Raw genomic sequence first — 22059 nt, 5'->3', positions numbered from 1 at the left:
AACATCATCTGATTGGTGATCATAAAGATGTTGCTTCCCACTCTGGTTCTGACATCATACTTAATGGTTCTGACCCTCAGAAGAAAAAAAGGAATGAGCAAAACTGGAGACTCTCATCACTCCAGTACCTTCTTTTCAGTCTTTCTGTTTCCCATTCCTTCCCATCCAACGGGATAAATGCCCGGAAAAGTTTGCAATGTATCACTTTCTTGCTCTGAAAAGTTAGCTGGGCCCTGCTTGTGGGATAGAAATGGTAAATAGAAGGCATTCTTTTCTCATTTCTCCATCTCAGAGGAAAGCTTTTCAGCTTTTCTCCATTAAGTATGATGTCTACCATATTTTTTTGTAGATAACCTTGTATCAGATTATGTAGACTCCCTTTCTTCCTGGTTTCCAAAGTTGTTTTTTTTTTTTAAAAAAAAAATCTGGAATGGATGTTGACTTTTATCTAATTCTTTTTCTGTATCATCTGAGATGATCATAAACTTTGCCTCTTTTATTCTGCTAATGTGGAGAATTTACATTTATCGATTTTTAATTATCAAGCCAACCTTGTATTCTGAAATGAACTCTACTTGGTCATGACATGCTATGCTTTTTATATATGCTGGATTCAATTTGCTAATATCTTAGGATTTTTGCATCTATATTCATAAATGAGATTGGTCTATAATTTTCTTTTTATGTAATGTCCTTGTCAAGTTTTGGTATTAATTAGTTGAGTGTCATAAAATGATTTAGAAAGTGTTTTTTGCCACTTATTTGGAAGAGTAAGATGTTATTTCTTCCTTAAATCTTTGGTAGAATTTACTGGTAAAGCCCCTTGGGCCCCGTGTGTTTTTGTGGAGAGGTTATTAATTACATATTCAATTTCTTTCAGAGATTTAGAATTATTCATATTGTTTATTTATTGTATCAATTTTGGTGTCCGTTTCATCTAAATTTTCAAATTTTTTGGTATGACGTTCATAATTTCCACTTAGTTTCTCACACAATATGAAATTTGCATTTTCACCATTTTTGTGTATAATTCAGTGGTATTAAGTACATTGATAATGTTGTACAATCACCACCACTATCTATACCCGAAACTTTTTCATCACCCCTAATAGAAACTTTGGAATCATTAAGCAATAATTCTCCATTCCACTCCTCTCCAGCTCTTGGTAACCTCTAATCTACTTTCCGTCTCTATGTATTTGTCCGCTCTAGATATTTCATGAGTTAAATAATACAATATTTATCCTTCTGAGTCTGGCTTACTTCACTGAATGTTTTCCAGTTTCATCCATGTTATATAGCATGTATCAGAACTTCATTCCTGTTTATGGCTGGATAATAGTCCACATTTGGCATGGAGATAGTAGCCACAAAGGCAAGCCCACGAGGGCAAAAGCTACAACACACAAGGGCTAAAGGTAGAACTGGTTAGACTGAATTAGATTTCTACCGTGAAACCCCGTAGAAAACGATGCTCTTAATGACAATATTTTTAAGTAAAAATGAAAATAGAAACCTTAGCAACAATGTAATTACATTGTATAGAAAACCAATCAAGGAATTAAGCTGGCTTAGTGCAGTTAACAGTCCACGCCAGGGGAAAGCTTTACTGGTAAAACCTGTGTGGTGTGACCTTTATTAAAAATTTAGCTCTGGGCTGACACTTGGGCTTTATGCCAGAGCAGATTCGACAATACTCAAACGATCTATTGCCAATGCTGGTGAAACCTCCAGCAAGCCCTGACTGGAGTCGCCAGGAAGAATTCCAGAGTTTTAGAATGGATCCCTGCTTTCTATTGCAGATCCTCTTCTCTTGAGAAACAGCTCCTGCTACCTAACCATGGGACATCAAGTGACCATGTGGCCTGAGCTGCCTGCCCATCACGAATTGGATGTTGTCTAACCCACCAAGCCCAGAAATAGATGTGAATCACTCAGACCCAGGAACAGTGAGTCCCTTTCGGCTGTGTCTCCTGTTGGGGAGAGGGCAAGATCATAGATATATTTTAAATTATTTATTCATTTATTTATTTATTTATTTAATTATTTAGGTGTAGAGTAGCTGCACCTTGTTCCATGAAGGCATAACACTGTTTTTACCATCGCGTGGAAGTCCCAATACGCACAGAAGCACGTAGGTGGACGCCGAGCAGCGGAAGCGGCGGCAGAGCTGGTTAATGTCATTCTCTCTCTCTCAGACTCTGCCCTGCGCTGCTGGAGCTGGGAAGCTGCCCAGCCCGTCTTTTCTTTCGCCAGCTCACCCCCTGCCACGCTTGCCTGTGAGGAACCCGAGATTGCAAGGCCAGAGAGAAAAGAAGGGAGAGGCTCCTTCCTGTTATCGGAAACCACAGCGACGCGCAGCTTCGCTCTGGCGGCAGGAGCCAGTTCCAGGGGTGTGGTTCACGAGGTTCCCCCACACTCCCAGCCTCACTGAGCCCGGAGCTGCATCTTCTCCTGCACAGGGACCCGGCTCTGAGCCTCCACATTGTTAACGGCGCTAACCTCTTCCCTTTGCTCTCTGCCCTGGTAGAAATAACTGGGTCCTGCAATCACTACACAGTGTCCCCGAGGCCCTTTCCTTTCTCCACCACCTGTTAACTGCTGGCGTCTCCGTCCCCCGTGGGACCCCGGCTGATACAACTGTGTGCCTTGTTCACTGCCTCTGCACGTAGTCGTCCCCCTGGCTGTAAACACCCTATGGGAAGGGACCAAGGCCGCCTAAAGATCCCACACTCTGCCTGGTGCCTTGAGACCGAGCCTTCATTTGCTGGTTACTTGATTCTCACCTCACATTTCTTACTCATCCTTCACCTTGCAGAGAAAATGGGTACCTAGTCACTTATCCTCTTCCAAGAAGACCTTTTTCCTTTAAAAACCATCTCATACTCCTTGTCGCTTCCAGCTCTCTGGTGGGTAGCCATCTGTCCCCACCTTCTGCTTCTGGGCACCCTCCAGGCCCTTTCAGATTCAGTAAAATGAAAGTGAGGAGGGAGAAAGCCCAACTCCCCCAGGCAGTTTGAGCAGGAGGAATCAGGACTTCTTAAGAAGGCCTGCTGGAAAAGCTGCAGGGAAATTCACCTCCCACGGCGACAATGGGGAACGAGGAGCCGGCAGTATTGGAAAACATACACCACAGGGTTCAAGATTCAGAAGTTTATGTCTTTATTGACATAAAAAAAAAGTCACATTTCAGACTTTATTCAAACACACAGTAACAAAGGGCACCCACGAGACAGGCATGGCCCCGAACGTCTGGATCAAAGGCCATGCTGGACGGTGTGGGTGTCCTCTTGGCCCTACTCAACATCTCTGTCCCTTCCTCCCCTACAGCTCATAGACACCCCTGAGATCAGTGAAAACTGCAGAAACAAAGTCACTCTAGAGGAGGCTGGGCCCCAGCTCAGTGCCAAGGGTGAAGAGCAGATTGAGGAAAAGACAGATGCATACTACCGTGTTGTCACTCAGGAGACGCCAGGCTGCTCCCCGGGCTTGGCCTCCATTACCTGTGGCCTCAGACCTGGGCAGAGAACGAAGCAGGAAGACACTCCCCACTTGGCAGCACTGGGCAGCTGGAGAGTATGGGTCACGTTCATGTGACGCATACCACCCTCCGCCCCAAACCAATGGCCAGTCCTCTGTGAAGTTATCAGCCCGACTTGGAGGGACGGGGGAGGCGGGGAGAAGGCGTTCAAGGAAAAACATCAACTTGGTTCATAAAGAGCTTGGGGAAAATACTTTTCCAGAAACCCTAAGAAATGAATCATTCTGAGATTCCTGGAGCATTGGAATAGTTTCAATCGTCGCTGGGTTGCCATGAGGAGTGAAACCTGGTGAAAGCCAGCTGTCTAGGAGATAAGAAATGTTGCCTATGTCTGTTTCCCAGAGCACTTAGCGAGGGGCTCGGCAGTCTTTGTACACGATCCACTGTGGAATTCTGAAGGGAGAAATAAAAGTAACTGCGTTCGCGAGGGGCTCGCCCACGCCTGCGCTCCAGCCCTCCTCGCTGGCCCGGGACCAGAGGCTGATTATCAGGCATGGGATCGGGCTCCTCTCCGTCCGATGTCGCTTATTCCGACTAGCCGAGAGAACCTCTTCCAAAGCCTTCTGTCCTGCTCTGGACGGGGTGGGCCAGCAGCCTTGACACGCTCAAATCTCCCCCCACCCCAAAGATGACACGATGGATGCCTGTGACCTTTTTGAAAAGGTGACTGCTTTCATTGTAGGCAGAAGTTCCTCCAACCTTTTACAGCTGTAAAAATCCTGGGCACGTACCAGACTTCTGAGGTGCAAACGCACACACTCCCGCTGGTGTGCAAATACACGCGTGTCAGCAGACACCCTGTACACTCCTTTCTCTCCTACTCTACACACAGAGAAATAAGGTCGAAGCGAGAATCCAGGCATGGGGAGGTGATAAGCTCAAAAGCCATTTGGCACAGTCTATGGTCATTTCCATGCATCACGACCCCAGGCCACCTAGTAAGCAGTGGAACTGTAGAGCAGAGAACCTGAACTTTGAAGGAACCCAGGAGCGAATGGCTTGAGGTGGCTTTTACAGATGGAACGTTCCCCCGAGGTACCTTCCCCTTCTCTGGACCACCTGCCATACTGTGAAAGTCACCAAAAAAAACAAAAGGATCTTCCAGCCCCTTTACATACAGTGACAGCTCACCAAGACTCAAATGCTCAGAGAGAACATCCAGGTACAAGCTCTGCGGTCACAGCTTTGCTCCCCTGGGGCAACAAACATCTGATCCTTGAGGACATGGCACTCCACAGAAAGAAGTGATGGTAAGGGGTGGGGTCAAGGATTCGGGGAGTCCTCAGACTCTAATTCGACCAGTGGGGAAGGTGTGGGGTCACTGACACAGCTGCGGGGCAGGTCTGCCAAGGTGAGAAACCAAGAAGAGACACAAACAAATGTCGCACGTTCAGTCAAGGCATTTCCAAGAGACGATCACAGAAATAACACTTTGGATACTACAACGTAACACGTTTGGCAAAGAAATAGCCATCCCCACCCCGTGCCATTAAGGGTCCAAAGTCCCTTTATTCCAGTTTGAAAGGTTGGGGAAAGGAAGACAGGCCAATGGAGGGTAAGAAAAGGCTACAGAAGCAGTTATACCAACTACCTAAAGCTCCCATCTGTCTGTCTGATTCAGTGCAGGATGCCACCTGCCTCAACCTCTTCTTGGGGAGAAAGTAAGCTACGTGGTGGGTCCAGGCTGCTGGAGACAAGGCAGAGCTGAATGCGGCAGCAGCTGAATGCCCCACGCCCCGAGCAGCAACCCTCAAGCCCCAGCCATAAGCAAGGACAGCTTCCCCGCCCTTCCTCAAAAGAGGCTCTGTTCATAGGAATGTGGGGTACTCCAGCAACTCTTTAGCCAAAACCTCAGCTCAGTTTGACAAATGGAAGCCAGAATTCTCTGCATCTGCTACACTCGTCTGGGGTGCACAAAAGGAAGGGAATGACAGTGTTCCTGAGAGCTGCCAACACCTACCGTGGCACACTCAGGTGAAAACATGGTGCAGCTCAGGGACAATCCTTTTCCGTTTGCTGCAGCTTCCTTGAAGTACAGGCTCATACAAGGAGCTAGGCTTTCTCCTTCCCCTCCCCCGCCCCCAGGCCCCCACCAGGGTTCCAACGGGGAACCTGGCCCAGAAGCTGCTGTGAAGATTTGGTGGAAAACTGGCTAAGAAAACAAAAGCAGGTCTCTGAAAAGGTCTTCTGCAGCCGGAAGCTGCATCTGTCTCCAGGTTCCTGTGGGTGGGGGTGGGGTTCCTTTGGTTTTGACCAGAACACACTCTACCGGGGACCAGGCTCAGCTTTGCTTTGCAGTAGCTCGGTTACTGTACAGGAGCAAGGTTTCACTTCCCAGAGGTGCTCTGCTGGGCGGCTCTCTTGACGTTTAGGACTCTGGAGTTCACATCCGAGATCCTCTCTCCTGAAGAATCTGCAAGTGGAAGATGGGGGAGAGGGCTGAGGCTTGGACTCTGGACGCTGAGGTAGCTAAGCAGACCGCTGAGGGAAAAGGAGACCCATAGCTGCTGGCCACTGGGCCCTGGTGACCTGGGCAGGCCTGGGGCCCCAGCCTTCCTCGAAGCACTTTAGCTGTAAAAGACTCTTGAAGAACAGGGTTGGGCCGAGCCCGCCAATGGACTGCTTCTCCCTAAAGGAAATGGTCAGGCGCATCACAGTGAGTACGTGTGTGCGTGTGTGTGCGTGTGTGCGTGTGCAAGCGCTCGCGCACGCGTGTGCTGGAGAAAGAAAGAGCATACAATTCTGCAGTAACTTAAGAAGGGAACAAGTCACAAAGGTAACCAAATACATTTTCTCTTGAAGCAGCAAAAGAAAGAGCTTGAGAACAGTTTCAAATAATAAAGGCAAAATCCTTTCCAGTTGAGTTTCAGAATTCTTACTTTGCAGTTAGTAGTGGCAACAAGCTTTTCTTCTTCACTGATTTGACAGGCTGAGAAAAGTCTACCCTATTTCAGATCATGTTTCCTAACCAAAAACCCCTGTTGCTGCTCCGTAAATCTTGATTTAAATTACAAGAGTAAAAGACGGAAAGGAAGAGGAAATGCAAAGCTGGTTTGAGAGGGAAAGGGAATAAATAATGAGTGACAGGTTGGGCACAGCCCGCGGAGGAGCCGGCCACCAACGGGTAAGAGACAAATTTCTGGTGAAGCGACTTCTTACCTTGGCCTTTTCACTCGGCTCTATGACAATGCCATTGGTAGAATTATTTAGTTCTCTGGAGACGACACAGAGGAATTCTGCCTGATCCTCGTTTCCATAGTTATAGGAAGAGCCGATGCTGATTAGCTGATAAAACAAGATGAAACAAGAATATGGTGAACACACAGTGATCTTAATGTACGAAAGTGCTACCCGAATCGAATTCTCCTCCTGACTGAACTGTGCGGTTTTGCGTCTCCATGGATGAAGAATTCTCTGGGACTGTGGAGGCCCCCGGGGTAACTAAATTTCAGCTACTCATCAGGGCGTCATAGAAGAGGCGAAGTACGAGTCCTGCCACTGCCGCCTGAGCTCAGCAGCTGAGACACTCCAAAGGCAGCAACAGGACTAACACCGCCTTTTCTCCGGCGCACGCCGAGGTGAAGCGGAATGTTTCTGTGATGAAAACGGATGTTTGTTTCAGCCAAAACACCTATGCAGAGCCGATTCGCCTCTTGGCAGGCGCCCTAGACGTCCCGGGAGACTGGCGCCCAGAAGGCTCTGGAAAGCACAACGGGTATCGCTGAAGAGCTCCTCTAAGCCAGGCGCTGCCGGTACTTTTAACCTTTTGGAGAACTGAATTCAGGAGTTAATTATAAACGGGAAGTACACATGCAGAGGGAGAAGCCGAGCCCCAGGGTGAGGTCACGCTGGCGAGCACGGGGGGCCGCGAGTCAGACCATGGCTGACTGGCTGCCCGGCCGGGCTGAAGACGCCGCAGGCTCTCTGTGCTCCGCTCCCTCATGCACGTGATGGGGTCAATGGGAGCTCGCTTTGTCTGCCTGCGGGACATTCACGAGATGAGAAAAATAAAGGGAAAGAATTCACTGGTTTCACAGAATACTTTAAAAAAGTTTTAATAGTATCTTTGCTTCAGACGTATTATCAAGGAAAGTATTTCTGGAGCAGAAGTGTGGCAATGTTTTGCAGGCCACACCTGAACAAGGACGAGGCGGCCATACTGGCAGAAGTGATTCTGCAGTGGAAGGTAAGCGTGAGAAATAATCCAGCGTTGGTTCCGAGAACAGAGACACAAAAAAATAACTTTTACTGGCAGAACTGATCCTGCAGTGGAAGGTAATATATTCTGTTCATGTTCAGCTTCCCTATGTTCTGAATAGATGAACTGAACAATTCTGCCATCTACTGGAAGAAAATAGTAAAAGTCTGACTCTTCTGGCTTCGTTTTGAGACCGCAATCACAAGCACAAAGCTGAGAGCAGAAATCGACAGCCTGACGGGAAGCGACCATGCCACTTCTCATTACACTGGATCCCCTTCTTACCACACCTGTGCATCATGCTCTTTCTGGTAGATTCCATATACATTCAGAATGACAATAAATATCTTCTTTAGATATTTATTCTAGAATGTGTCAACAGAGCAATTCCGGGAAAAAATCGCTGAGGGAGGACAAAAATCATAGAGAGCACTTTCAAGCTGAAACAAGCTGGCTGACTCCCTTGGGGCATAACAAAGTTGAAACTTTGGATGTGAAGCTGGGAGACAAGAGACTAATAGCGATTCTTTCCAACTCATCATGTCCGATTGAGCAAATAATCCACACCAAGCGGCTCGCTCTCTTCATGCTTCTAAACAGGCTCTACCGACCTCCCAGGGTTATTCACTGGCTCCAGACAGTGATGTTTAAAGTATGTGGACTTCTAGGCCAAGATGCTGGGGTTGTGGCTACTTAAGAAACATACCTGTTCAAACTTCCACCCGTCAGACATGGTGGAGACCATCTGCGTCAGCTCCTCTTCCTGGCACTGCAAGACTCTGTACACGTGCTTCACGGGGCCCTGTGACAACCACAAACACACTTGAAAGAACAGTTTCAAGGCCACGACAGTTTGCGGCAGCCTCGGCGAGGCTAAAAGAACAAACGCTGCAAAGGAGTTTGCTTGGAATTTCTTTCCTGGCAGCCACCCTCTATCCCCTTTTACAAGCAGCACTGTACTTTCTCAATACAAACTTATCCAAGGAAAGAAAGGGTCCCAGGATGTGAATCAGTGGGGAAAATAACTCTGAAGTTCCGAGGGCTGAATTATGTGCTTAGATTTTCCGCTAAATAGAAAATAGAATGAAATTGCTTTGGACAAGAAAGCCACATTTTCTTCTTCAGTTGTTCATATGTGACATATATACTGAAAATGTAGACCACATTTTGGCCTACATAATACACTATAACAGTAAATATAGCTTCCTCCTGAATTTTGTGAGTCATTCTAGCAAATTATCAAACCCGCAAGGGGCATCGTGGAAACCCTTGAATTTGTAGCCAACTTGGACAGAAGTGCAGGTAGCCTGGGCACCAGGACTGGGCCTGGCGCCTGAAGTGAGGGCAGTTTTGTGAGACTGGGACCTGAGGCCTGTGGAAATAGCTGCTGCTTCCACGCAGCGTCAGGATAGGACTGAACTCCTGGACACCCAGTTGCTAGTCAGACTCAGCTCTCTAGACATGGGTCCCCAAACCCTTTTGGCACCAGGGACCGGTACTCCTAGGAGGATCTAATGCTTGATGATCTGAGGTGGAGCTGAGGCTAGCGCTGGGAAGCAGCTGCAAATCCAGATAGAGCTTCACTCACTTGCCTGGCTGTTGACCTCCTGCTGAGCAACCCTGCTCCTAACAGGCCCCAGACCAGTACTGGTCCACGGCCTGAGGGTTAGGGACCCCTGCTCTAGAACATGTTAGAAACAGAAGCCAAAAGGCTGAGCACCTAAATGGCTGCCCAGAGCTGCAGCACGAAGCCCTTGCACTAAGCGCAGGAGAAGCCTCACACTTATGACTCTTGGCCTGTGGGGGAGCAGAAGCCAAAGTCGGGGGAGGGCAAGGCTTGCTGCAGGGAGGCATCTGCACCAGATGAAAGTTCCTGTTCGCAGAAGGACAGTTAGAGCCGCACAGGAGCACTTGGTGTTTAGCAATCTGGGCCCATTCAGCGTTGGGTCCCACAGCTGCACACCCACGGCCTGTCCCGGAGGGCACGGGGCACCTGCTGGAGCAAAGAGCAACCCAGACTCATAACAAGGATGCTCAGTTGTAGAGAGAGGGATCAGTGATGGTCAATTGCAAGTTTAAGAAAATATGGATTGTTTCCTTGAGAAAGAAGAAAATTCAGTTTTTGAACTTTTTCAAAAGGATGAGTGGGATTCAGTTACCTGGACAATTAGTTTTGAAACAAATCACTACTTGGGAAATAGCAGATACACAAAAGCAGCTATTGATTACGGAGTGCCACAAGCCCAGAGTGTCGCTCCCCTCTCTGGTCTTCACTGCAGTCCTGGAAGGCAGGTCTTGGCTCCCTACTACGTGTGGGACACTGGTGTCAGCGTACAGTGTCTTGTCCCAGCTGGAGAGCCATTGTGTGGGTTGGAGGTAGAGCTAGGGCTTAAACCCAGGTCGGCCTGACAACACTGTATTCTTTCTTCTATGCTTTCTCCTTCTGAATGAGGTGTAGCTTTCACTCACCAAGCTGCTAACATTTCCTCAAAAATTTCCTTCCATATAAAATGTAGGAAAAATCTGACTGAAGATTTTGATCATGTCTAACCACGCTTCGGAAACAAGCAGGTGTGTCACATATAAAACTCAGGTCAAAGTCCCAGGTATTTGAGACGTCTGCATTGCCTCTTTTTAATTTTTCTCTTTCAAAGTAAATCGCTGGTATTCTGAAATGTGCCAAGATCAATCACCTAGCAAAAAATATTATCAGAAAAACAAAGTAGTAGAATTATGGCAGCCACTAAAGAGATGAGACATCACTAAAAAAGGGCGGGGTAGGACCCTATATCTTTGCCCAAATGTGTCATGTGGTCTCCTTTAAACACAGACAAATTAAAGGAAATAATGTGTTTGACGGGACAGCCATGGAAATCTACATATGGCCAACTTCACCTGAGAGCCACATGTGACAAACGTGAAAGAGGGCATCTTTGAATAACATCAAATCATTGCTTAGAGTTTCACTAAATAAAAAGGACAGATGAAAAGATCAATTAACATCAAAAAGGTCTTGGCATGCCTAGAAAAAAAAGCTTCCAACTGGGTAAAATCCGCAAGCCTTCAGAATCCAGAGTGCTAATTAACTCAACTGCTGTCATCAAATAGAAATCTTACAATGCTCTCACCGGCAAAGAACTAGAATGTTCAGGTACTATGATTTGAATGGTTTCAAATTGTATAATTCATGGTACCATCAAAATTTATACTAAGCAATCAAAAGCTTTTTTGGAATATGGAAAATTGAGGATAAAGCCATATTTTCAGGATGTCTAAGCTATCAAATATCTGCAATAGTGAATGATGCCACATAAATATGAGATGACAAGAAGATTAACAACACTGGATCATATTTCACATGGCAATCTGCAAACCAACCACAGACTCATCTTTGAACATTCAAGGAGCCTTTCGGTCCTCGGCAGATGAAAGCGAGCTCAATGAATAAGCCCTTCTTCCCACCTTTGCAAACTGCTGGAGATAAAGTGATGAGAGAGTTTATTTTTTATCATAGGTGTCAGTTATCCAACTAGATAATTCCATTTAGAGCCAGAAAACTTTGATATATGAAGTCTAACACAGAAAGAGCAAGGGACTGTTTTTCACTTTGGAAAAGAAATGTACTGCCTTTTCAATCACAGAAAAATTCTATGTTGCAATAGATTAGATCTCAAGAAAGCATCCACTACCGGTATCTAATAAGAGGCACGTCATGCTACAGGGCAGATGGTCACAGTGGAGTCTGACTCTGTCCTCTGTGACTGCAGTTGTGCTTTCTTAAAATAGAGCCTAATTACATGAAAGGGAGTGTCTTGTTTTTCCTGCTAGACTTCAAGCCTCCTGAGAGCATGGAATTTCTCATAGTCATAGACTCCCAAGGGCCTACTGAAGCTATTGTGGCCACTTAAGACACAGGATGGGTGATGTGACATGAAATAAACTAAGTATGTCCTACTGTCTTCCTTTCTCAAACTAGGTGGCAAATTGTGTTTCATTTTTGTTACTATGTCTATTGAGTTAAAATTGTGTTTCATTTTTGTTACTATGTCTATTGAGTTAATATCAAGATCCAGACTTCATAATAAAAAGAGAATTATTTTCTCAGAAGCACGATTCACAAACAGCTTCTAAAATCTATACCACGAGACTGGTTTCAAGCGGCTGGGAGGAGCCAGATGTGACGTGGTCACATGTTAAAGGCTGGCCCTAATAGTGGCCGACGGGTGCAAGCGAGACCTTACTTGGTCTTTACACGGAGGGACACGGATACTCTGTCAGAGAGAACAGGTTTTGGATCTAAAGTGCTATACGCTCCTCCCACTTGCCATATGGTGAGCAGCCGCAACCTCCCCACTCTTCTGAAGGGACACAGGCTGACTTGTTGTCTTTGTTATTTCTTCCTCTCTATTTCTCTGTTCTGAACAAGTCTGGAAGATTTGTCTGCCTGGCAGATGGACAGTGTTTCAACATGGACCTCCGGCTGCAAGGGCACCCCATCCTTTCTACTCACACCCAGACACATGGACAACACAGCCATGTGAAGTAGCTTTCCCTTAAAAGTTCAAAACCCGTTACTTGTGAAGTTCTGTTTTCATTGTCCCGTATCCTTTCCTTAACCAGTCGCACGAGAGACGCGATGTTGTAAAACTCCGCCTCTTCCAGCACACCTGGAACAAGGACCAAACTGTAGTTAGAGACGTGTGTGAATTCCCCAGACAACAGCAAGGAAGGCTGGAGTTCACATGCTTGCTAAGAACTGCATTTTTCAAGGGCAAATCTAGTCTCTCTCCCTCGGCTGAGGAAATGTTTCTTTGCTGTTTAGGATGTACCCATTACCTTTTCCCCGACGAAAGCGAGTCAAGGACAAGGGTCTGCCCTGTTCACTCCGTTTCATACCTATGGTTTTGCACCTGGCACCTTCCTTGACTCTTCCTGCACCTGCCCATTAGCTGCAGGACACCTTTCCCATATGTCACTAAGTTCTTGGCACTTGTCACACTGGAAAATTCCTAAGCTTGCAGTTTGTTCTAAAAATGACCGGAGGTGGATTGTGTGTAAATATATGTGGATCAAATTAAACAGGATGTTTATTATTTGAACAATACAAATGGCAACCATGGAAAGAATCTTAAGCTAAACAAAATCGAAGGCCTTAAAACAACTAAGTGAGATGTGTGATACTGTACCAGAAAAAAAGTTTCCTACAAAGGCCATCATTAAAACAGTTGACGTAACTGAAATACAAACTCTAGATAAAAGTATTTCTCAATATTAAATTTCCTCAATTTGATAACTAAGTGAATATCCTTATTCCTGGGAAATACAAAATGAAATATTAAGGGATGAAGGCTGGAATCTATTCTCAAATAGTTCAGAAATAAAAACTGTGGTGGGTAGGGAGGCAGGAAGGAGAGAGAGAGAATGAATGATTGACAAGGCGACATGACGAAGAGTTAAATATTGGTGAATCTGGGTAAGGGAGTTCTTTACTATTCTTGCCCTTTTCTCGAAGTTTGAAATTATTTCAAAACAGTTTTTAAAAAGGCATTAGAAAAGATGCTTAAGATTCCTCTTTTCAAGAAACAGGATTACCCATGAGTTAGTAATTGTTGAAGCTGGATGGTGAATGCGTGGAATTTATTGTACTTTCTATTACTTCTGTATACGTTTGAAACGTTAAAAAAAGAGAGCGAGTCCTCTTTTTACTGGTTGAAACAGAGGTGTTTTACAGCTGTTTAATTAACTAACATAGCCTTACAGCTTTCTTACTCAGTTCAGGGTGCCCTGGGTCTAGGGACAGGCCTCAATCTTCAACTCAAGGCCTTTGGTGAGACCAAGCCAAGTCTTTTAGAAAGATGTCTAGACCTACTTACAGCCTAAATGCTCTAAAAAACAAAAAGATGAGGCCACTGATGACAGACACCTGACAATGGACTAAAGAATGAATTAGGTCAGCTGCAAAAAATTACAAGGAGGCATGAGACCAGTCTTTAAAAGAAATGAGGCCAAGTATTTATTTTTTTTACAGCTGCAAGTTCAAACTAAAATTGAAAACGTAAATAACTAAATGTCAGAGATGTGCTGCTTCAGGCTACGGACACTCACTGCTAGAATAAATAAATGTAAAAAGGGATCCTGACAATTTGGCTGGTTCAGAAAAAAACTGCTGAAGCCACCGGCAAAGCTGAGCTAATTTCCTTCTCCTTAGGGAGGCTGGACAGAGCCTGATGGGGCTTCCGTAAACAAGACTCCCTCAGGCGACACTAGGTAATCGGAAGCTCCCTGTTCACTTCCAGAAATCTTTCCTACATCTGCACATAAGCTCAATAAAAGTCTCAAACAAAAGTCAAATCTGTGAAATATATTTGACCCGAATTTTGAACATGCCCAGTTCAAACACTGTTCTTACCTTCTTCTGCCAACTCCTTTGTAATGATGAGTTTCCCGTGGCGGAGGTAGTTTAGGATTGGACCAAAGTAGGTAGGATCCCTGTCAATCAGATAGGCCCCTGTCTCGTCCTGTCAATCAAACACAAGGGTACCACTGCGGAGCTTTCGGACCAAGTCAGAGCCATATTTCAACCTCTGTTACAATTCATTAGTGAGAGGGCAAATTTTCCTAGACATTTGCTTATCACAAACTATTGGCAAGAAGGGTAACTTTATGTATCTTGTACTTTAAGATCATTTATGGATGTACAGTCATATCATCTAGGTGTTTACTTGAACTTCTAAAATCTTTACTTGGACACAGTAAACATTTTTCTGTGGGATATTTGTTATAAAGAAAGAGAGGAAGGAAATACCATAGTTGCATGACCTAAATCTTTGAGATGGACATTCTGACTTCTCTGTTGCCCTTGAATCACATTCCTAATTCTAAGAAAACCTCTGTTTAGTTGGCAATGCTCCTGAGCTCAAGGCCAACATCAGTGGGAGTTTGCATTGCCAGCTGTAACTCACACACCCCAGCTCTGTGCCCAGAGGAAGCTTGGCACTGCCAAGACTTGGCTCTGAGCAGCTTTAATCCTACTCATCTTTACAATAAAAGGAACAAGAAGAAACTGGTTTCTACCGCAATAAGGAAGACTCGGGGTATATAAAAACAATTCCTTTATAAGCAAGAGTTTTGGAATCTATTTAAAGTCAGGGCAGGACAAGTTTCCATCAACCTGAGATTTATTAGAGGAAAGGTATAAATGATGAATTTATAAGAAATGAATAAATGAAATCAACCAATGTCTACCCAACCCTGAGTCTATTTCAAGGTAACACACTGAGTACTACATGGGATAGAAGGTGGTGTCAGCCACGGTCAATTTTTGTAAGTTGGGAACTAAAAGATGAACGTGTAAAGTTAAAAAAAAAAAAAAATTCAAACTGAAAATAGGTTAAGTGTCTTGGCATCTCTCTACCCTTTGGTTTGCAGCCATGCATCTTGCCCAAACAGCATTCTTGTTTTCATTTTCCCGGGGTCTCAATCAGTCATCTTAAGTTTGCACTGGCAAATGGTAACCTCTTTCCAAGGAATATATCTCATCTCAAATATGGACCTAAAACAGAGGCTGTTACCAGAAAAGAGCTCAAGTACCACGACCACAAGTGTGATATCACGAGAAGCGCTTCCTGCAGCTGTCGAAGCCATCCCTTAACTCAGGCTGTCACCCAACTTGGCAGAGGGGTCCGAGAGGAAGTCTGAGAAAGCTACAGAGATGCCTTAGCGCACCCTGACCCAGTTCTGGATGTATCTGGCACAGACAGTGAGGGGCTGACGAGGAGCCAGGGGAAAACACATGCAGATCTGAAGGGCTGGGATAAACTGTAGGGAGGAATATGCAGAAGGGGTGTGGAGTGGGTTCTCGTGGGTGCCGGTGGGCACAGTGTGGAGAACGACTCGCTGAGAACGAAATGAAGGGTGGGGTCGGAGAGGCAGGCGGGGTGCGCCTGAGGATGGGGGAGAATAGCTCCCGGGGTCAGCCTGGCGGGGGAAGGGAGCGGGCCACTGACCGAGGAGCCCGTCTGTGAGGAGCGTGTCGCAGGAATCTGGGGACACGCCTGGGGGGAATTTGAGGGTCCAAAGGCCGCGGGCGCGCCCGAGGGCGGGGCGCACCTTGTCTGAGTCCAGCTCCGGGTCCTCCTGGCAGCAGAGGCGGCAGAGAAAAGACTTGGGCTCCCGGCCTAGGGTCTGTCTGGTGGTCACGAAGTAGGTGCCGCCCACGTTCAGCCGGACCCAGCGGGCCGCGCCACCGCCCCCTGCCCGCTCGGGAGGTCCAGGACCCGGCTCGAGCGGCTGCGCGGCGGCAGGTGGTCGGCCGTGCCCGCGGGGCGTGGGGCCGACGGGGCGAGGGCTGGGGGGTCCGCGGCCAGAGCCGGCCCCGTCGCCCAGCCCGCTCCCGCCACCCCCTCCCAGCCCGGCCATCGCCGGGTCCAGCTGCAGCTCCGCCATCTTGGGCCGCCGCTGCCGCCGCTGCCCGCGCGCCGCCGGGCCGGCCCATTTCTCGGCAGGGAGAGCCGGGCCGGCCCATCGGCGGGGGTGGGGCCGGAGAGAGGGATGGGAGCGCCCCCAACCAGAGCCCCGAGACCCACGCGGTGGAACAGCTGTGCCCGCCCTCGGGGGTGGGACTTCCGGACAAGATCTTATTTCTATTGGCTGGTCGCAAAGTAAGGCCCGCCCCTTTGGACTTGGTGTTGGTTCGCGGAGACTTCCGGTGACCTACTTCCGTTATTTGCTTCTGTGGACTGGGCTGCCGGGGTCGGTGAAGGTGAGTGGGGTTTGGGACGTTGCATCCGATCCCAGCGGGTTCCTTTGATTTTTCGCCTCCGAACCTCACGCCGACCCTTGTCGCAACACTTGCAAGGACTTCGGACCCTGCGGTTGCTCCGCTGACAGAATGTCCCCCGTGTAGCTGCTGCCGCTTCGCTTCTCAACTCCTTTTCTTTACCCTCCCCCGTGCCCGAGGTCACAGGGTCCTGGCTGTGACCTGGCCGCCTCTCTTAGGCGCTTTCACAAACCTCGTCTCGTCCAGCCCGCCCCCAGCGCGCCCGACCACAATAGTCCGGTTTAGGGGCTGGAGAAACGATGCCCGGAGATGGTATAGCTTGTTGCGCCCGCCCCTTTCCTTCATGAGGATTCCAGCCTTCGAGAGTGTGGAGCGTTCAGAGCTTCTCAGGTGCAGGGTCCATTTAGCCCCTCACCAAATATTTATCGAGCACCTCCTATGTGCGTGACCTGTTCTAGGCGCTGGGGATTCAGCAATGAAAAAAACGACAGGTGCCTTCATTTATGAAGCCTATTTGCTACTGGTGCTTGGAAAGGTCTCTAAGAGCAGTTATTTCTCTGGCGTCTTTAAAAGTCACCCGCCCCTCATCTTCATTCCAGGAACAAGCTGTCCTGAGAGGGAAGGAAAGGAAAGGAAACGGCAGGTGTTGGACGAGTTTCTTTTTAAGATCCTAGGGAAGATTTCTTTCCCTTCCCTTGTGATCCACCCCATAGCTTGTAAAGACCTTTGATGTGCCAATGTTTCTCTTAATGTCTGACACCGATCTTATTTAAAGTTGACTATTTTACTGTATTCTATCTTGGTTTTTAAAAATTGGCTGTAATCGCTGTCCATCTTTTCTCACATTCACATATATTGAATACCTCTTTCAAGGGCGTTGCTAATATATTCAGGGTATATGTCGGTGCTGCAAAGGATGTTAAACAGGTGACTAAGAAGTGCAGGTATATTACCAATCTGATAGGGAGGGAGTAGAGAGCCCCTTAAGTTTAAGATTAGAGCAAATTGATGCGCATGATTTTTTAAGTGGAGCAAATTGATGCGCATGATTTTAGTTGATACTTTTAACAGCTTTCAGAGGTAAGTAGGGCTGATATCCCCATTTTTTAGATGAAATTTTGGCCTTGAGGCTGCTCCGTTTAATCCCTGTTGAAACTCAGGTACGTGTCAAGTTCTGTGCACTGAAGAATCAGTTAGTAAAACAATCTGAATGGAAATGTATCTGAATTATTAACTTTTATGCAATGCATAAGTATCACTTTAGCAATATTTCCAAAGGTACCTGGAGAGCAAACACTGGGCTTTTAAGGATGAGTTAAGGGTTAGGAAATGGAGAAAGAACCATTTAGGGGGAGAAAATATATTTCTATGCCAGGTTGCAGACCTTCAATTTGAAAAGCTAAACTGTCCTCCTTTTCTGATTTAGTAATCCTAATCTCTTTATTTGATAAATATACCCATCGAGTGCTCAAAGGACGCTGGTCTATTTCTTAAAGACTCGCATATTTCTAAGATGACCTTTAGAGGATTCTCTCCAAGAACTCTGTTTTGATCTGACCAATTTTATTTTCCAGGATCTCAAGATGGCTGGGCGAAAACTTGCTCTAAAAGCCATTGACTGGGTAGCTTTTGGGGAGATCATACCTCGAAACCAGAAGGCCATTGCTAACTCCCTGAAATCCTGGAATGAGACCCTCACCTCCAGGTCAGTAGCTTTCTGAGAGGGAGCCTCTTAAAGCTTGCCACTGGATGTGGAAACAGAACAGTGCTTTGGAATTACATTTGAATTCTAATACTCTTCTGACAGAAAGAATAAAGAAATCCATGTATTTTGCAAACGAAAGTAATATTTTTGCATTCCTATGATCTCCCACCTAGGGAAAAGTGTGATGATAGCTCCACCCGGTAGGAATAAGTAACAGAGAAATTACTGTGAATTTTCTGTTGTTCATAGAGCAATCTTAACTTGCTTTTCTGTGCGAGCAGGTTGGCTGCTCTACCTGAGAAACCACCTACTATCGACTGGGCTTACTACAAGGCAAACGTAGCCAAGGCTGGCTTGGTAGATGACTTTGAGAAAAAGGTGAGACTTCTGGCAGCTGAAGCTAATGGTCTTATAATGTGGCTTGTGGGTGGGGTGTAGGACGGTAATTACATATTCAGGATGACAGCAAGAAAGGTGGTTTTGGCACTCATCCCGAAGGAAGTTGAGGAGAGATGGATGTTACCAAAGGTCTTGTGTTGGTAGATTTAAATGATAAATACGTGCAGAGAATTCAGTGTCTATTCATTCAGCAGGTTCTTATCCAGACAGTACAGTATGACCTTAACCAGGGAGCCAGAGAGCTGTCAAATGTTGCCACCCATCTCTTCCTGAATTATTTCTCAGTCCCTCACCTGTCTGCCTTTGGAACAAACTAACATCTTTCCTAACCTTTCACTGTTTTCCTCTCTCTGCTCTGCCTTTTTACTGTCTCTTATATCTGTAACTTCTTGTCCACCTATCAAGGGCCTAGCTGTGCTAGGTACAGTGCTAAGTGCTGGGGCCATAACACTAAGCAGTCATCCAAGGAGACCATGTCCACCTCCGTTATGCTAACGTTACTTCCACCAAGTCCATAGGGTTTCATTTAAAAGAGAAATCAAAATTTCTTCAAAACTACAAGGTTCTAAGAGGGTCATCCAGTCCAGCCGTCCTTTTCAGACGAAGAACCTGAAGTTAGCTCATCATCATAAAGAATCGTCCAACATCTTCAGTTAGTGACAGGGCTGAGAAGAACCTCGAGCTTTCTCAGTCTAATAGTCTTTGCACCACAATGCCCTACATTCATACAAGTGTCCTCTTGGAATGGAGAATGTTTTCATATGGTCTGTAAAAATTAACAGCTTTGAGCCCTTTCTTTAGGCTGTTGTATGTTGATGACAACTCATTGTCCCTGTGTTTATAGTTCAGTGCCCTGAAGGTTCCTGTGCCAGAGGATAAATACAGTGCCCTGGTGGATGCTGAAGAAAAAGAAGATGTAAGTAGTTGAAACTATTATTTATTATAAAATTCTCTTAATTCCCGATGGCTCTGTATTTTTTTGTCATTAGGTTGAGGTAGCATGAACTAAACAGAGCAATAAAATAAAACTCTAAAGAATACAGCCGACCCATGATGATAGCACGTCATCAGTCATTGTCTGGGAATCGGAGGGAGGGGGCTGATAAGCTTGTTCACTCTCTTCGACTGTGGCAGTGCTTTCACAGGTGGATACGTATATCAAAACCGATCAAGTGGTACCCTATAAGTATGTACCTTTTGTTGTCTGTCAGTCATACCTCAACAAAGCTGGTTCTGTGTGGGCTTCTTTGCGCATTTAGGAAAAGCTGTTCTTTGTGTTCCAAAGCGAGCTTCCTCCAGTCGTCAGGGCGGCCATGTGTCCTCTGTAGAGGGTGGTAAAGGAAGAGTGGGCTGGCTCTGGGACCTCTCATGCCTTGGGAGCCTCGGGGTCAGGACACTACAACTTGGTTTCAGAGCAGAATCTCTCCCTTCTCTTAAAGGTGAAAAGTTGTGCGGAGTTTTTGTCTCTCTCGAAGTCCAGGATTGAGCAGTACGAGAAAGAGGTAAGGATGAGCCTGTTGTACTTGGCCTGTTGTATGTTTTTTCTTCTTCACCTAGTGGCAGCAACCTGCCCCTAACCCATTTCCCCCTCCCTCCAGCTGGAGAAGATGAAGAACATAATTCCATTTGATCAGATGACCATTGAAGACTTGAATGAAGTCTTCCCAGAAACCAAATTAGACAAGAAGAAGTATCCCTACTGGCCTCACAAACCAATTGAGAATTTATAAACTCGAGTCTGGGAGAAAACTCTGGCCCTCGTATGATAAACTCTGGACATTAAAAATAATTATATAATGCTGTGTGCGTCCGCTCCTTTGTAGCCGAGGTAGTTATAACTCTGAGGTGACCTCGTGGGAAGTGGGCTTTTTGTTGAAATGGAAAGGGGATCCTACAGGTGTGTGTTGGGCCAGTTATCTAATGATCAGGACATGTAGGAGCCAATGACTGGGTCCCCAGGGCTGCCGAAATCTTAACCGTAGGTCTGGTGGCGGTGCGCTTCACTGGGATGTAGTAAAGAGCAGTCCTGATGTTCTGACTCCCTCGAACTTCCTCTTTGCCTTGAAAGCACTGGTCCCTAGGGAGTGCTCCCTTTTCCTTGTCTGCCGGGTGGTCCGAATGGCAGGTGTGAGTAGCAGTAGGGATCTGCTTTTCTGCGCTGCAGTTCTACGACGTGAATGCGCTACAAAAGGCAATTTCGTCACGAAGTTAAAATGCTGTCGCAGCACTGTATACGAACATAGAAAATTATTTTCATTCCATCACTTCATTAAAATTTTTTCTAGCGTTTATTATAGTTAGCAGGACTCCTGAGCAATGCCAGGAAATAGAAATGGTTTTAAGTAAGGCAGGTGGTAAAGAGAGCCCTGTAGACCTTGAGGTCAGAAGACCTGGCACGCCTACCACTCCCTTGACCCTTCACTGCCGGTTTTAGACTAATTGTTCACTACCTTGTGACTTTTCCTTCTATCGTTTACAAACATCAGGATCGTAATGAGAATTAAATGAGATCACCTGGGAAGTTTCAAGGTAGGAAAGTGAACTGGGTAAAGGCGTCTGACTTGATACGGCTTAAATCAATCCAGTGGGAAAATCCTACTAGAGGAAGGGTAACATCACAGCCCAGCAACTTTGTGATGTTTTTACCAAGGATTGCAAATGGAATTTATTGGAGAAGAGCAGCAATGGCTGATAATAATCAAGAAAGCAATGTCGTTTTGACATGAGGAGGTGACGGACCCTCCACTCTCAATTGCGTGGGTAGGTGCTAGGTTGTAGGGAAAATGTGGATGAGGAGCTGGGCGTATTCCTTTTCAAGCTGTTTTAGTCATGTCACCTGTGATATTCACTAATAGCTGCGCCAGAAGACCTTTAATGCACAAAACAGAACCACACGCCACCCCCCAACTCCCACCCCCGGGCTGCGAATCACGGAACTGGCACAGAGCTGGCAGGAAGCTGTCCAGCTCAAGATCTATTCAGAGAAGTGGAAACATGGAGAATCTAAGAGCCATTCAGTTTGCTTTTGAAGTATGGTTAAAACTAATGTTTAAGGGAGGAACCAATCGGAGTGTCCCGTGAAAGTTTTGAGAAAGGGTAGAGTCCCTGGCATTGGCGGGACCTTTGGAAGACTTATCGGAAGAAACAGCAGTGAACGACTGAGAACATCCTCTCCATCCAGGGCATCTGGACAGGGTCTGGCGCTTTCACATTTTAGATCTCTTGGATTATTCAAAACTATTGCTTTGAATATGCATTGATCTTACACTGAAAATAATCACTAATAGGGTTATGCTTTTCAGATCACTGTGTTGTAGCTGCCAGTCCCTGAAAGACTATCGGACTACCAGAAATCAGTGAGTTATAGGAAACACTCTTCAGCCAGCTGGGTCAGCCAGGGGTACGCAGACCCCAAATTAAGCAGCCCCGAAATATAA

General features: G+C 46.3%; 2 protein-coding genes across 2 annotated transcripts; one reads left to right on the top strand and one right to left on the bottom strand.

The window, feature by feature from the left end:
* Positions 1-3138: 3138 nt before the first annotated feature.
* Positions 3139-16219, bottom strand: KCTD2 (potassium channel tetramerization domain containing 2). Its single transcript, XM_011361914.2, has 6 exons — positions 15849-16219; positions 14149-14257; positions 12315-12406; positions 8446-8541; positions 6701-6826; positions 3139-5954 (listed from the first exon to the last, which is right to left on the bottom strand). Exons 1-6 carry the CDS (start codon positions 16182-16184, stop codon positions 5925-5927), a joined length of 789 nt encoding a protein of 262 aa, XP_011360216.1. The 5' UTR covers positions 16185-16219; the 3' UTR covers positions 3139-5924.
* Positions 16220-16349: 130 nt separating this feature from the next.
* On the top strand, positions 16350-20422 carry ATP5PD (ATP synthase peripheral stalk subunit d). Its single transcript, XM_011361913.2, has 6 exons — positions 16350-16500; positions 18093-18223; positions 18505-18601; positions 19467-19538; positions 20062-20124; positions 20221-20422. The coding sequence occupies exons 2-6, from the start codon at positions 18102-18104 to the stop codon at positions 20350-20352; spliced, it is 486 nt and encodes a 161-aa protein (XP_011360215.1). The 5' UTR covers positions 16350-16500; positions 18093-18101; the 3' UTR covers positions 20353-20422.
* Positions 20423-22059: the final 1637 nt, after the last annotated feature.

This window comes from Pteropus vampyrus, unplaced genomic scaffold (genome assembly GCF_000151845.1).
Source record: "Pteropus vampyrus isolate Shadow unplaced genomic scaffold, Pvam_2.0 Scaffold72, whole genome shotgun sequence".
Classification (NCBI taxonomy): domain Eukaryota; kingdom Metazoa; phylum Chordata; class Mammalia; order Chiroptera; family Pteropodidae; genus Pteropus; species Pteropus vampyrus.
This window is presented reverse-complemented; position numbering and strand designations above follow the sequence as displayed.

Coding starts and splice junctions, on each gene's coding strand:
- KCTD2 (XM_011361914.2), bottom strand. CDS start 16,184: ATGGCGGAGCTGCAGCTGGACCCGGCGATGGCCGGGCTGGGAGGGGGT. Junction 8,542..12,314: donor ATGAAAACAGAACTTCACAA/GTAACGGGTTTT, acceptor TGGTTGTCACAG/GGCCCCGTGAAGCACGTGTA. Junction 5,955..6,700: donor AGCCGAGTGAAAAGGCCAAG/GTAAGAAGTCGC, acceptor TTCCACTTGCAG/ATTCTTCAGGAGAGAGGATC.
- ATP5PD (XM_011361913.2), top strand. CDS start 18,102: ATGGCTGGGCGAAAACTTGCTCTAAAAGCCATTGACTGGGTAGCTTTT. Junction 18,602..19,466: donor TAGATGACTTTGAGAAAAAG/GTGAGACTTCTG, acceptor CTGTGTTTATAG/TTCAGTGCCCTGAAGGTTCC. Junction 19,539..20,061: donor ATGCTGAAGAAAAAGAAGAT/GTAAGTAGTTGA, acceptor CTTCTCTTAAAG/GTGAAAAGTTGTGCGGAGTT.